This window comes from Eptesicus fuscus, chromosome 22 (genome assembly GCF_027574615.1).
Source record: "Eptesicus fuscus isolate TK198812 chromosome 22, DD_ASM_mEF_20220401, whole genome shotgun sequence".
Lineage (NCBI taxonomy): Eukaryota > Metazoa > Chordata > Mammalia > Chiroptera > Vespertilionidae > Eptesicus > Eptesicus fuscus.
The window spans coordinates 7,902,146-7,918,372 of record NC_072494.1 but is presented as its reverse complement, the minus strand read 5'-3'; the positions used below and the strand labels follow the sequence as shown (position 1 = coordinate 7,918,372).

General features: G+C 44.3%; 1 protein-coding gene across 2 annotated transcripts in view; it reads left to right on the top strand.

Annotated features, from left to right (window-relative positions):
• Positions 1-4,968, top strand: part of SLC16A1 (solute carrier family 16 member 1) — a 29,410-nt gene extending 24,442 nt beyond the window's left edge. For both annotated transcript variants that reach the window (XM_008147173.3, XM_028154084.2), the window contains 2 exons: positions 315-1,178; positions 3,906-4,968. In XM_008147173.3, coding sequence (XP_008145395.1) covers positions 315-1,178; positions 3,906-4,177 — 1,136 coding nt within the window. In that variant the 3' untranslated portion in view covers positions 4,178-4,968. The remainder of the gene's footprint in view (positions 1-314; positions 1,179-3,905) is intronic.
• Positions 4,969-16,227: the final 11,259 nt, after the last annotated feature.

Here is a 16,227-nt window from a genome sequence, read left to right as displayed (position 1 = left end):
GCAGGTACCTTGGTTGCAGGTTCTCCAGCCCCAGTAGGGGTGCATATGGGAGGCAATCGATCAATGTGTCTTTCTCACGTCAATATCTCTCTCTCTTACATAGACAGTAAGTAATGTTGCTGAGGTTTGAAAGCACATAGTCTGGTTTTAGAGCTCACACTTTAACCACAATACAGTATGTCCTCCAATAACGAGGATCTTTGTCTCCTTCCATTACTTATACCTTTATTTTAATTTATTTGTCTGGTTAAGTAACTCCAAATCTCTCTCTGACATTTATTATAGTATGTGATTCTTTTTCCCCTCTTTCTCAGGTCTTGGGCTTGCCTTCAACTTGAATCCAGCTCTGACCATGATTGGCAAGTATTTCTACAAGAAGCGGCCGTTGGCAAATGGACTGGCCATGGCAGGCAGTCCTGTGTTCCTCTCTACTCTGGCCCCCCTCAATCAGGCTTTCTTCGGTATCTTTGGCTGGAGAGGAAGTTTCCTAATTCTTGGAGGCTTACTACTAAACTGCTGTGTGGCTGGATCCCTGATGCGACCAATAGGGCCCCCCCCAGCCAGAGCGGAGAAATATCAGCCTACAGAAACCATTCAGGAAGCTGGAAAGTCTGGTTCAAAAGTGGCAGGTGATGCAAATACAGATCTCATTGGAGAAAACCCCAAAAAGGAGAAAAAGTCAGTATTGCAAACAATTAATCAGTTCCTGGACTTTTCCTTGTTCACTCACAGAGGCTTTTTGCTATACCTCTCCGGAAACGTGATCATGTTTTTTGGACTGTTTGCTCCTTTGGTCTTTCTTAGTAATTATGGCAAGAGTCAGCATTACTCTAATGAGAAGTCTGCCCTCCTCCTTTCCATTCTGGCTTTTGTTGATATGTTTGCCAGACCATCTATGGGACTTTTAGCCAACACAAGGTGGATAAGACCTCGAGTTCAATATTTTTTTGCTGCTTCTATTATTGCAAATGGACTGTGTCATATGGTAGCACCGTTGACTAACAGCTATATCGGGCTCTGTATTTATGCTGGAGTTTTTGGGTTTGCATTTGGGTGGCTCAGCTCGGTATTGTTTGAAACACTGATGGACCTCGTTGGACCCCAGAAGTTCTCCAGCGCCGTGGGGTTGGTGACCATTGTGGAATGCGGTCCTGTCCTCCTCGGGCCACCACTTTTAGGTACAGTATGTCTCCCTACCTCCACGGTTCTGTTAACATAAAACAGGCACAGAAATTGAGAAGGGGATAGAAAGCAGAGATCACTGAGCCTTTTGCTGGGGGAGAGCAGGTCTTGCTCATTTCTGTGTCCTCGTTGCTGGCACAATGCTTCGAGCAGCGTAATTGCTCAAACACAGACTTGAGTTAAAATGAACCATCAAGCTGAAAGGGGCGTGAAATATTTTTTAAATGATGCTGTCTCTTAAAATGTTTTCTCTTTGTAAAACTTCCATGCTTATTGTAAGAAAACATGTAAATACAACGCCACCTCTAAAGCACTGGTGGTAATTTCATTTTAATAAGGGAGTTTATTTTAATAGTAATGATTAAAGTAATAGTAGTAATAATGATAATAGCTACCATGTAAGCTCATAGTGCACCGTCCTGTATCTTATATCTCACCAGCCTATGAGGTAGAGACTGTTAGAGTTCCCACTTTGTTAGTGAAGAAAGGGGCTTTGAAAAGTGAAACAATTTGCCTTGTATCACACAGCTAGTAATTGAGTATATAGTTGGGAAACTATTTCCTAAAGTTATTAAATGTTTCAACTTTTAAGTCAATACATAAGACAGTAAAAAAAAATTTTGGCTTTCTGAAAAGATGTAACTCCTACTTCCTTCCACCATATCCAATGAGTTGACCAATCTTGTCAGTTTTCACTTCCTAAATCTCTAATCAATATACTTTCTCCGTCTCTAGATATCTCTTATCCATAGTTCCTATTTGAGCTGCTCCAGTAGCCTCCTAACTGGTCTATCTATATCCACTCTAGCTAGCCTTCAATCTGTTTTCTACTCGACAGACAAATGCAAATCGGATATTTCAGCTAATTAGAACTCTCCAGTTGCTTCCATCTCCTTAGGGTGAAGATCAAATTCCCTTATATGGCCCACAGGGCCCGCCCACCTTTCTCTTCAGCCTCATTTCCCACCTGCTGGCCTGTGCTCTCCTCCAGCAGCCTGGCCCTTCTCCCTTCCCCTCTTGCCCCTGTCCTTCCTCCCACCACTGCTTTTGAACTCTTTGCCTGGATCCCTACCCCACCCCCTCTCTGCCAGATAGCCCCTTCTTCCTGTCAGACTAGGCTTATTAGTTACTCTTTAAGAGAAGCCTTCCTGACCCTACTTACTGGTCCTCCCCCCTATTTGCTGCTTTCAGCCCTCCTGGTAGCACTGGTCAGTTTATATGTTTACTTGATTAATATCTCTCTCCTCCACTAAACTAGATATTATTTCCTTTGCCCACCTTTCTCCTCAGGGCCTAAGAGACCCAGTGACTGGTGTATGGAAAGGCTCAGTAAATACTCTGAGTGAATAATGCCCTGAGTTAGAAAACCATGTGGCAGGGGTGGGGAACCTTCTTTCTGCCAAGACCCATTTGGATATTTATAGCATCATTTGTGGGCCATACAAAATTATCAACTTAAAAATTAGCCTGCTATATTTAGTCAAACATTTAATTAACTCACCCCTAATGGCAGGCCAGACCCAATGATTGCACCAGCCTTATACGGCCCGCCTGCAGCTGGACGTTCCCCGCCCCTGCCATATCAAATCCTATAAATGAATTGGTTACATGAAGTCCTTCCTAGGTGTGGAGAAGGGTTTTCCAGAGTTTATTCCTTGAGATGCCAATTAGATGAGATGCTAATGAATTTTACTATAACAAGGATTTCATGGCCAAAAAATAGTTTGGAAACACCAAGTTAAATAGATTTCTTTACAACAGGACCTTGCAAAGCCTTTGCCATGCTAACTTTCATTGTGCGGCTTTAATAAGAGAGAATACGATAGGCCATTTCCCAAAACTATTTGACTTTGGAGACACCAGGAGGTATCCTGCAGCTCAGAGGTTACAGTTGCAGCTTCAGTCACACTTCCTGGGTTTAAAGCCAACTGTTCCTAACTTTGTGACCTTGGACAAGTTACTTAAGGTTTCTGTGCTTCAGTTTTTACATTATACAATGAGAGTGATAGTAGCATCTGCCTGTTGCGAGGAAGAAGCACTCAGAATGATGCAAAGGTATTATTAGCATTTGGTCATTTTTTTAGCATAGGACAAGTCTTCACAGGAATGCTTTTTGGGAAGTGCTGATGTCAGAGAAAGAGCAGGAGTCTGGGAGACTGAAATTAGCTCTGTGACCTTGGGCAAGATTCCTTTTTTTTTTTTTTTTTTTTTAGGTTTATTTGATTTTAGAGAGTGAGAGACATCAATTTGTGGTCCCACTTATTTGTACATTCATTGGTTGACTCTTGTGTGTGCCCTGACCAGGGACCAAACCTGCAACCTTGGCGTATTGGGACAACACTCAGACCAGCAGAGCTACCTGGCCAGGCTCTTAAACCTCTACTGCAACAATCCCCTCCCAATATGTATTGAGAAAACTGACTCCAGGTGATCTCTAGTTCCTTCCCAACTCAAATGTGCCAAGATTTAATTATTTTCAAGTTGTTAAAAATGACAGTATGCAGGGCCAGCCAAAATCAAGTATGACATCCATAACAAAAGGTCAGACCACTTTTAGTAGTTTCTTTTTAAACTAATTTGTCACCTGTGGGCTATTTGAGAATTGGGTTGACATCTTTCTGAGTAGGTCCTTGAATTTTATCTAGAAAAGGGTATGACTTTTATCCACATAACTGTTTACTGGTTGGCGTTTTCAGTGTGTTTTTCTCTTTTGACATCTTTAGGTCGTCTCCATGACATTTACGGAGACTACAAATACACGTACTGGGCCTGTGGCATAGTTCTCATTTTCGCAGGCATCTATCTCTTCATTGGCATGGGCATCAATTATCGAATTATTGAAAGAAAAAAGAAAGCGAGGCAGCAGAAAAAGGAGAGTAAAGAGGAAGAGGCCAGTATAGAGGGTGAGACGCCAAAAGCAGTTACCAGCAAAGCAGAATCGCCAGAGCAAAAAGGCACCGAAGGAAGCCCCACGGAGGAGGAGAGTCCCGTCTGAGCCTGTGGGCTGAAGGGTAAATGGAGCAGCTTGTGACCCAAGATCTCTGAAAACGTTCTCCTGGCCTGTCATCTCCCAGTGGTGCTCAACGCAAATAGTGGACATTTGTGTGGAAACCCTACCAGGTGTTCCTGATGGAATTTTTGTTTCACTCCTTACCATTAGTCCAAATTTAAAATGCCATCCTTTGGGGAGGGAGTGGTTGGCAAAGAATGAAGGGAAGAAGTCGGGTATGTTTTTTGTTTTTTTTTTAAATCTTAGCTTTTAACAGTGTCATGAAGATTATAATATGTGCCTTAAGTTTTAGTCTTTAGAATCTTTAAGGAGCCTTAACTTTTCAAACCACTCTGCTGAATTCATCTATTTTAAGTGTTCCGTTAAAAAGAAAAATAACTTGATCGAAGCAAATCTAAAATTTAAAACTAATCTTGCTTCAGTGTTATTTGTCATACATTATCATACATTATCACTGAAAGACTGAGTAGAAATCTTGGCTGAAAGTTGGGGGTTTTCTAAAATCCTGACTGAAATATTTTCCTAGCATCAATATTTGCCTGGCATGTGTGCCTGCCTGCTATATATATAGGAAACTTAAGGCATAAAATTTTGGAAATACCTTGTCTATTCTAGACACATTGTACTCATCAACACCCCATCTGGTTTCTTTCCTTAGGATGTTTATTATTCCTTTTCAAAGATATATTTTGAGTACTTATAGATCATTGTCCCTTTTGAGATCACTTAGTATTTTTTTCACTGTAAAAGTTAGTATTAAAATATGCAAGACTATATGTTTGTGCCTCCTAAGTAAATCCAACATCTCTAATGAAATGTAGACAGATATTTCAAACAGCAGCTGATCTCAGCTTAGGTTTTTCTAAAACCTCAGTTAAACCATGAGACTTAGAATCTTTTTGTTATTGTTTTCCCCCCTTTGAGTCATAGTGGTTCCATTCATATCTCTGTCTGGCTTAAGCTGTGTGGGCGATTCTCGTTCTTCGTGTGCTTAGTTGTTTTTTGTTGGTTGTGTTTTTTTTTTTCATGTTTGCTGGTTAAAAAGAGCCAAAGAGATTTGGCCCCAGGCAAACATATAAGGATAAGATTGGGAGGGATGTTGCTGAGTGTTTTTAATTCAATAAATAACTCCTTTTTTTCTGAGAAGTTTCTTAAAGAAAATTACGTTTTGGTTAGAATTATTGGACACATTCGTAAGACACATTTTCTCCACATAAACCTAAAAATTTTGTGACTCATTTCACTTATTTGAAAAGTAAAGAAATGGATTTAGCATAAGGATAGAAGGGAAGACGGACCAGAATGAAAATGAAATATTTTTAACCTAATATCCTTAAAATTGAGGTAGAACAATGACAGACATTCAGTGACTTATATATTGTATTAAATGTATTTTAAAATATTGTTGTAATTGACAGAGTGAAAGAATAGATAAAAGCCTTGTATTAGAGGCTGGCTTTTCCAAATAAACTTTTTCCCCCATTTTTTTAGAAATATTTCTTCCTCCAAATGTTTTATTTGAGGAAAACATTAGTCTTTGTTTTCATTATTAAGATACCATTTGGCCCTTGCTAATATTAAATTAAATCATTTGGCTTATGTGCTTTGAGCTTTGTGCATATGGCTTATTGTATTTTAATTTTTCTCCTTTCCTCCTCTTTACTTAAAGGCTAGCAGGAGAGGGATTTTGAAACAACCTCTCTGAAAGCATCCAGAGGAGTTAGCCTTAAGGACATAATGAAAACCCCAATCCTCCCGAGTGTCATGGCAGATGGAGGTGGCGCTTACGGGAGAAGCCTGTGCCTGCTGGCAGGCTGGGCTCTCGTTTGGACTCTGCCATTTCCCATAACTTCTGTGTGCCTCTTCCCTCGGTAATAACGAGGACCGCTGTCAGTGAGGGGATGGTAAAGGAAATGTCGGGAGCGGAGGGGAGGGGAGGAAAGATGGCTGAAGCAGATGTACAGGATTATTTCCCCATCCCAATTGCTGAGCTACACCCTCACATAAGCCCCTGCTGTTGGTCTGGTCATTATCTGAATCTTGTTAGTGAAGGGAAGGGTTTACCATGCAGATTAACCAGCACTTATTAGCAGGTCGGGTTCTGAAGCTGCTGTATTCAGAAGCAAGGGCTAAACACTGGCTCAAAGCTGGACCTAAAGCTTTCTTAACCCGGTCCAACGCTGCCTTTCTCCCACTGAAGATACAGGCTTAAGGGATGGGATTAAGATCGGCTTTGGTAACAGAGCCAACACTAAAACCCAACTGGGCCTACTCTGTGCCATCTATTCTTGTTAACAAGCAGCTAATCCTCTGTTACAATGTTGCCTTAAACAATGAGGCGGCTAGGCTTTCTGATCCAGTCTGTTGCCAATTGCCCTATGTGGGAACTAAGTTTATTTCAGTTCACACAGTTTCAACGGCTGCTTTGGGGAAATAGACGTACACATAGAGTACCTGCCTATCTTTCTTTTCTCTGCCCCACACTCTCCGAAAGTCACAGAGGGAACATGTGCACCTCTTGCACAGTGGTAGTGCCCAAAAAAGCTGCAAAAGTCCGTGCTGAAGCAGGCTCCCAAGTCAAAGCTTAAAAAATTATTTAAGAAACTGAAACTGATGGTTAGATCGTTGCAGATGATCTGGTACCAAACAAGACTATTAGCATCTTATACTCAAATCCCCTGAGAACTTGAATAATCTTAACTAGCTAAGACAAATGAATAATTTATACAAAAAGTATCCAAGAAAGGATGATGTAAAACAAATTATGGAAAATTCTGAGAGGTATTTTATCCCTGATTTAATCACACTGGTGAATAAGCCTCTGGATTCTTGGATTGTCTGAACTTAGAATGTTGTGTTTGTACCATAGATATTATTGTATTGAATTTCAGATGGATAAACTGGGTACAGGCAGTCCTTGGGTTACCTCGGAGATCCGTTCCTACGGCACGACTTAACGCGATTTTCGCTGTAAGTTGGAACCCACCTACATCACTCACATGGAGCGCACACACAGCAGTAATGAAGTGAAACAGTACAAAAATTTTAAAAGAAAGGTAACAATTCCTGACCTTTACTTGTGGTAAATAAATAATAAAAAACATAAAGCACATATGTACATATGTCGAAATGACACAACTTTTTTTTATATATATAAATAAATGGGAGATGGCGACGTAACGACGAACAACGTACGTTGAGTCCCACGTAACCCGAGGACTGCCTGTATCGGTTTGTCTGAAAAATATAAATGTCTGGGTTTTACCTTCCCTAACAAATGGTTCACAGTATAATAAACTTAACAGTCAGTTGTGTCCCCTTCCCCTGTATCACACACCCCCACCCCCACTTTTGGGGTGGAAAGATGAGGAAAGGTTAACAGAAAATTTCCACCTTTGCAACATGGCTTGTTTTAATAATCAGGTCATGCACCTGCCTAGAAGACGTGGAGAAAGAGGTTCGGGATAGACTGTGTCACTGAAAATTCCTTCAACACCGGACAGGAAGGCACAGCCCACCTCACTTGCCCAAATGTGAGCAGTTGAGCCTAGCTGCTTCAGAGTTTAGAAGCATCTAAAGGGGTTGCAAGTACACACTCCTGAAATGTGTTTGAGCTTTTAGAGTTTTAGATTCGGCCGCCCTTCCCTCCATTCAGTCTGGGCTCTAGGGACAAAGGCATTCATATGAGAGTGACTGGCAGAGTATCTTTCTCCTTAGTGCAACAGCAGTGGTTTGCTTACTTTTTGCTGACTTGCCTCTGACTTGCTAGAGGAGGCTGGGATAGTCTATTGGCTGCTTAACAACATAGGCTACCAAGGTTCAAACAAGTTACTTGGTCTCCCTACACATCACGATTTTTCTTCTGTGAGGTGTTGGTAATAATGAGTATTAACCTCCCTCGGATTGTCATGAAGGTTAGTTGATATGTGACATCTCATGTTAAGCAAGGGCTTAATAAGTGTAAGCATCTTACTATTTTTTAAAAAATCAAAGAAAATTGATACTTGAGAAAAAATGAGCTCTTCTAATTCCCAAAATGGATCCTTACTTGCAGAGGATAGTGTGCGAGTGACTATAAGAATAGCCCTGGTGTGGCTCAGCTGGTCAGGCGTTAGCTTGGGCACAGAAAGGTTACCATTTTCCAGTCAGGCACATGCCCAGTTGGAGGCACGATCCCTGGTAGGGGGCATGCAGGAGGCAGCTGATTGATTTTTTTCACTCTCACATCGATGTTTCTCCCTCTCCCTTCCTCTCTAAAAACCAATAAACTATTCTTTTTAAAAAAAAAAAAAGAGTATTAGCTAAAGGGTCAAATTCTCCCTTTTGATCAGATCAGATGCTCCCTTTCGTCTAAATGAATGGATGAAACTAACTCACACGGCTGGTGCATGTATGTCCAGTTCTTTAGGAAGGTGGATTCGCATCCCAAAGGCCTTGTTCTTTCTACTCTAATAGTACGCTGCCTCCACAGGGAAGAGATAGGTGCCCGACTAGCAGGTAAACTTTCCCCCTCAATATTTGTGATGACTCTAAAAGAGAAGACACATAACTAGTAACAGGTCTTAATTCAAGTCCTTTTCCCCTAGCAGTGTTCTTAAATGCAAATTGAAAGACTTATGAGGTTTTTCTTCTCCCTACTACATTGATAATATGATTTAAATGATAAAGTATCATCGTTTGGTGGTTGAATAAGTTGGTATAACATATTGGCAAAGCAGTTTCATAATCTGTGTCAAGTACCACGAACTCATATCTTTTCCTTAGAATTCCAGATTTGGGCCTCGCCTGCAGCTCAGTTGGTTGAAGCATCGTCCTATACACCAAAAAGGTTGCAGGTTCGGTTCCTGATCAGGGCACATAACTATGTTTCAGGTTTGATTGATGTTTCTTTCTCAAATCAATAAATTAAAACAAAAAGAACTCCAGATTAGGAATTTATATAAGCAGATTATGTCACCTGGCTGGTTTGGCAAAGTGGTTAGAGCATCAGCCTGGGGACTGAATGGTTCGATTCCTAGTCGAGGGCACTTATCTCGGTTGCAGGTTCCCCAGCCCAGTAGGGGCACATGCAGGAGGCAAACAGTTGATGTGCTTATCTCATGTTGATGTTTCTCCCCACTTCTCCCTCCCTTCCATGCTCTTTAGAAACCATTGGGAAAAAATCTTGGGTGAGGATTTAAAAAAAAAAAAATTATGTCTTTGAAATTATCAACTTACTTGAAAAATCTTCAAATGTGTATCAATAACTATTTAAATGGATCCTTATAATAAAACTAGAGGCCTGGTGCACGGACTCATGCACTGGTGGGGTCCCTTGGCCTAGCCTGCAGGATCGGGCCGAAACCAGTTCTCTAACATCCCCTGAGGGGTCCCAGATTGTGAGAAGGCGGTTCTCAGGTGAAGCACCCCAGAATCAGGCTCCCTCCTTTCTGGTTCCGGGTGCGTCACCTGAGAACCGCAGCTGCCAAGTCACCACAGCTCGGCAGCTCCTATGTTGAGTGTCTGCCCCCCGGTGGTCAGTGCACATCATAGCTACCGGTTGGAGCGTCTTCCCCCTGGTGGTCATTGCATGTCATAGCGAATGGTCGGATGATCGCTTAGGCTTATAGATATATATAGATATATACAGATATAGATTACATAAATGGATCCCTATGAGGTAAACATGGCACAATGTTAAATGAAAAATGATCTCTGGCCAGTGTCGTTCAGTGGTTAGAGTGTCAGACTGTGCACTAGAGGGTTGTAAGCTCAATCCCCAACCCTGGTTGGGGCGCGTGCAGAAGGCAATCAATGGATGTGTCTCACATCGATGTTTCTCTCCCCCCACCTCCCTTCCATTCTCTGTAAAAAATCAATAGAAAAAAATATATCCTTAGGTGAGGGTTAACAGAAGAAAAATGGAGAACACAAATTACCATGATCTAAAAAAGACAGACAAATATAGCATAGTTTTTTTCTATATTTTCTCCATATTCTAACTTGTGTTAATATGATGGTTACTTTTATGCTAAAAAACAACACTTAATGTGGCACATACTGCTGGTTTACAGAGGGAAGAGACACTACAACACTACACTTGGTCTAGAAAATGGAGCTGAGGATTGTTACAAGCAGGTTACTTTTTCCTGCTTCTTAAGAGTTGCCTCTGATGAAAGGGAAGTGATTGTGACATGGTCTCAAGTTAGGATTTCATCATTCAGCCGCAAGTGAATGTTTAACTCAGGAAACCAGAGTATTCAGCAGTTACCCAAGTCGGAGTTGTAGTCTGAAACATTATCTTACTGAAATCAGCATCAGAAAAATATATACTGATGTCACACACACAAAAAGCAGGAGACAGATTTGCTATCTCCCCAGCTATCACTTCTTTATTTACCAACCAGCATTTATTGGACCCTTACTATGTCCTAAGCATTGTTCTTGGCTTTGAGAATCCAGCCATGAAAGAAACACAGTATGTCTCCCCATTGTTAAAAAAAGCCAAATTGTAGTCACTTTTTTAAAAAAAACTATTGATTTTTTACAAAGAAGAAGGGAGAGGGATAGAGAGATAGAAACATTGATCAGCTAGCTGCCTCCTGCACACCTCCTACTGGGGATGTGCCCGCAACCCAGGTACATGCCCTTGACTGGAATCGAACCTGGAACCCTTGAGTCAGCAGGCCGACGCTCTATCCACTGAGCCAAACCGAATAGGGCCCAGGAGTGGAGTTTCATCCAAATCCATCTGGAATTTCCTGATCACTGCTTTTGAGGTGATCTGCCTGATAAGACCCATGGCCTTCCCTAACCAGGTGTGGGGAACATCTGGGTCAGGCCCTGTAAGGCCTGGGAAATCATTGGGTCTGGCCTTGTCAAGGCATTAGGGGTGAGTTAATTAAATGTTTGACCAAATAGAGCAGGCTAATTTTGAAGTTGATAATTCTGTATGGCCCAAGAATGATGTAGTAATAAATATTCAAATGGCCCTTGGCAGAAAAAAGGTTCCCCACTCCTGTCCTGAGAGGTTGTCCTTGCCTGAAAGCCAGTCTTTTAACTTCTCAGTCCCACCCGCTTTCTGCGAATGAAACCTTCCATTTTGTACAGCTCATCTGAGCACCCTTCCAGTTGTTAGATAGGATCAATAGGTAAAGCCCATTAGACCTTTAAATCTACTTCACTGAATTTTGTGTTTTAACACCATGCATCTCACACACTGGTAGGGGAAGACAGAACGGTCAGTTACGAGGGAAACAGTTTTCAGGCTAAAGCACTGACTATAAGAGCAGCCTCCATTCATTCATCTAAACAGTATTTCTTGGAGCATCTTTGATGTGCCAGACTACGTGCTGGACAGAGGACATAGCAGTGAACAAAATCCAGTTCCTAGCACCCAAGGCTTCCAGTCTAGTGGGGAACAGTATGCATAGTAGGTGTCGTGATGGACAGTACATGAGGAAGTCTCTAACACAATTTCTTTTTTTCTTTATAATAGATACTTCTAATCCTCATGTGAAGACATTTTTCCATTGATTTTTTTAGAGAGTAGGAGAGAGGGAGGGGAGGACGGGGAAGAAAGAGAAACATCAATGTGAGAGACATCAATTGGTTGCCTTCCGCAAGCACCTTGACCCAGACCAGGGATGGGGAGTCTGCAACCAAGGCATGTTCCCTAGGCCGGGAATCGAACCTGCAACCCTTTGGTCCACGGGCCGACACTCTAACCACTGAGCAAAACTGGCTAGGGCTCTAACCCAATTTCAGGAGGGCCTAAAAAGAACCAAAAATATATATTCTTGAGCAAGTTAATTTCTGTGAGCCTCTTTGGTAAAATAAACAAAATTATTGTGAGGACTAAGCATGAAAGTACGCAGCATGCTATACACTGCACAGTAGTAGTATATTGAGCACACAGTAGTATTAAAAATAAAATCTGAACCTGCTTGAATATTCTGCAATGCAGTCAAGCAAGTATCAGTTAAATCATCAACCAGAACAACAAAGAAGAAGAGATGGCAATATTTGGATAGCTCATCAGAGTTTACAAAAGCCTTTCAAGTGTTCACGCAAAATCCCAGGTGGGTGGGTATGATGAGAAGTACTGACCCTCGAGCTGGGCCTGCATCCTAGCAGGCCATCTCCCCTGCTATCAGAAGAATGCAAAGCAAGACTGCTGTCAGCTCAGTGGTGGAGCTGAAGGTGTAGTGGTTGGAAGGTGGAAACACAAGAATGGAAGAGACCGAATCCTGGGTGATCTTGAAGGGTGAATAATGACCAAACTAATCCACAGGGCGGGCCCCACACCAAAATGAGTAAAACGGTCTTGTCCCCAACAAACGCATAACCTTACAATCCTTTTCCTTGGCTCTGGAATTCACAATGTGCTTTCCTCACTTGTGGATTTCCTCTCCTAATATGCTTTACTGATTTATGCTTTACTGATTCTAGAATTAAAATTTGCATTCCCTGAGCTTACTCTGGCCAGGTCCCAAGAGGAAGTGGCCAGCAGCCATTAAGAAGCCAGGAGGAGAACTGGGTTGGGATTTAAAAATCACCTGGTGTGCTTGCAATCTGTACGGGCACAAGGATCGAGAGAAGGTTTAATGGTGGTTGTCACGGTGGGTTATTTTTTCCTTTCTCCACGTTGCTTTTTCCCCCTGAGGCCAAAAGAAAAGGGTCCGGATGCTTCTGTGTCAGGCCCTATTTATATGCTAGAGGCCCGGTGCACAACATTGGTGCACTGGAGGGCGGGGGGAGGGGCCTTCAGCCTGGCCTGCGCCCTCTCGCAGTCCGGGACCCCTCGGGGATGTAGCAGTGCACCAAGGGGCAGGCGCCGCCCCGCTGTGCTCGCAGCCCGCTGCACCTGCTGCTACCACTCGGTGGTGCTGCCGCAGAGTTGGGAGAGGCTCCTGCCACCGCCGCTGCGCTCGCCAGCTGTGAGCCTGACTTCTAGCTGAGCCACGCTCCCCCTGTGGGAGCGCACTGACCACGAGGGGGCAGCTCCTGCATTGAGCGTCTGCCCCCTGGTGGTCAGTGCACATCATAGCGACTGGTTGTTCCGCCGTTTGGTCGATTTACGAATTACCCTTTTATCATATAGGATAGATGCTCTTCAGAATGGGAGCTGTAGAGGCTTTTTGATAACTTTTTTCCTTTTAAATTCCAAGTACTGTCTTGTTTCTCAAATGCTAAGAATGAGCAACAACAGGCCTGAGCTAGGCACTTTGGAGGGCTCCTGAACGTCCACCTGGCCCCAGCCCTTCCCCATGAACTTCATCAGTTGTCCAAATGTGTAGATGAAACGGCCTGACTGTTTGTCCTTTCCATCCGCTCCTGTTCTTCTCCCTGCCACGGGCTTTGTTTGTATCAGCCTCCCCACCTCAGTTCTCACACCTCCAATCTCACCTCAACAGTGCTGCCAAAATGATTTCTCAAAAGGCCAAATCTCTCGGCTGCTTTTATAACTTTAATGAAAGCAATAAAAACAATAAAGCTCACCTAATCATGTCACTCCTCTCCTTAAAATCCTACAGTGTGAGGATAAAGTCCGAACTCCTTAGCTTGACCCACGGCACCCTCTGGATCAGCTCAAGTACAGCCCTTCGGTCTTATCTGGGCGGTCCTCAGCCCACACCCTGCTCTCCAGCCCAACTGAATGGTAAATCCAGGTCGCTGGGCACAAACTCCATATCAATGACTAACTCTGAGTCAGGGAAGTTCCTTCACCTCCAGGCATCAGTTTCCACACAGGTAAGACGGGGCTAGTAATGGAACACCTTGCCCTGGCCGGTGTGGCTCAGTTGGTTGAGCATCGTCCCATGTACCAAAAGGTCTCTGGTTTGGTTCCTGGTCAGGGCACATGCCCAGGTTTCAGGTTTGATCCCCAGTCGGGGACATGCAGGAGGCAGCTGATGGATGTTTCTCTCTCACATTGATGTTTCCCTCTCCCTTTCCCTTCCTCTCTCTCTAAAATCAATAAAAACATACTTTTAAAAGAAACCTTTTAAAAAAGGACATCTTATAGCATTGCCATGAGAATTAAATTAAGCAAAGTCTATAAAACCCCTAGTAGAGTACCTGACACAGAATAAATGTACAGTATTATCACTACCTCTGCCATGGATAGCTCTTATACTATTAAAGAATAACTTTCAAAATGGTAAAATCATAACTCAAATAGATAAGATCAACATGTTTATATAACTCATTAGTTAAGGAGGGAATCGGGAAGATTGACAACTATTTCAGGTGAGAAGCTGACTTTCGGAGACGCATTCTCTACTGGCCAAAATGCATTGGCCCTGCCATGAACAGGAACAATTTGCATCGCACATCAGCGGCCCCACAAGTTACGGTCCATCTCTGCAGTTATCAGATAACCCAGCAAAAGGCCATCCAATGTGCAGACCATACGGAATCCGGTCCCCTGAGCCCGGGACGGACACAGCACTCCCCCCCCCGAAAGGACGCCCAGTCATCCTCCACCCGTCGTCTTAGCGTCTTTCCCTCTCTGTTCTGGCGCCACAGTGGACTGTCCTCACTTGTTTGCTTTTGTAAACCCCTGCCGGGCTGTGAGCTTCTGGAGACGAGCGAGCGGAAACAACACGCACAGTGAGAGATCCCGTCTGGTTTCAGGGACTGACTGGGGCAGCTTCCGCGGGAGCTGGCGCTCGGCCGGGGCTGCGTTTGTCAGAGAGAGCCGTGTGGGACCACGCAGCACGCCTGGCGGGCATGTGTCAGACCGTGTGCCGGGCCCTGGGCGGGGCGAGGAAAAGAACGAACACGACTGGGCTCCGTTCTGTTTCCTAGAAGCTCTCAGGCTGGGCCAGGAAAAGGATGACAATGCTCACAACATGGTGTGATGAGGGCCCTGCAAATCCAGAAGACGCACTTCAAGGACTTCCCCAAGCCCGGTGTGAGTGATGCAGACAGAGGAGGCGCCTCCCTCTGGCTGGGCCTTTGCTGGCAGACGGGGGGGGGGGGGGCGCAGTGAGAATGAACGTCTCATTTCCCTCCAACCTCTGGGCCTGGCAGCCCTCTTGGTATGCAGAGAGGACCCCGCAGCATTCGCAAAGTGTCCCTCAGGGAACTAGCACACTTCAGTTACTGCCACAAGGAAACTCAGGAAAATGTGTTTTCCTTGGAACATGAACTCTGTGAGGCAGGGAGTGTATCTGAATACGCTTGTTCTGTGACAGCACTCATTTGTGGAATCTATAAAAGGAGGAAGGGAGATAGGGAGAGAGGGAAGGAGGAGGGGAGAGAGGGAGGGAGAGGGGGAAGGGAGCCAGCGACCCCCGCTCAGTGGCCTCAGATGCAATTGCACAAAAACTGGTGTCCTTTGAATGCGGAGGCACCAACCATTTCCTTCGGCTTCTTCTGCTCCCACGAGACAACCCCTTGGCCTCGCCTATACTTACAGCTCCCGATCGGAAAGCATATGCTAGGCCCGTGGTCGGCAAACTGCGGCTCGCGAGCCACATGCGGCTCTTTGGCCCCTTGAGTGTGGCTCTTCCACAAAATACCACGGCCTGGGCGAGTCTATTTGGAAGAAGTGGCGTTAGAAGAAGTTTAAGCTTAAAAAATTTGTCTCTCAAAAGACATTTCAATCGTTGTCCTGTTGATATTTGGCTCTGTTGACTAAGGAGTTTGCCGACCACGGGCCTAGGACATATGCCAGCCAGCAAGACAGGGCCTCCCCTGGCGAAGTGATGAGAGTTGGGAGCAGAGAGCGGAGTCATAAAGGACGGGGGTCAATGTCAGGTGTGTCATACACGCCAGGGGAGCTCAGGGGGCTGTGAGGACGGAGCGGGCCAGGCCGTCTTGCGGAGGTCAGCGGTGGCTTTCCAACAGCAGTGGCATCAGAGGCCTGGAGGAGGAGGAACTAGAAATTAACCGAATTAAGCAGGGGAAACGGTGCGCCTGTGTGTGACCGTGCTGAGGACCACCGTGAGGGCGCATACCCTTACACAGACCCCCGAAAGCTGAGGGGTGCTTGGCACGTCCCGCAAGCGGCCGGTTCAGCCAGACGGGTACACAGTGGTGGGCAAGGA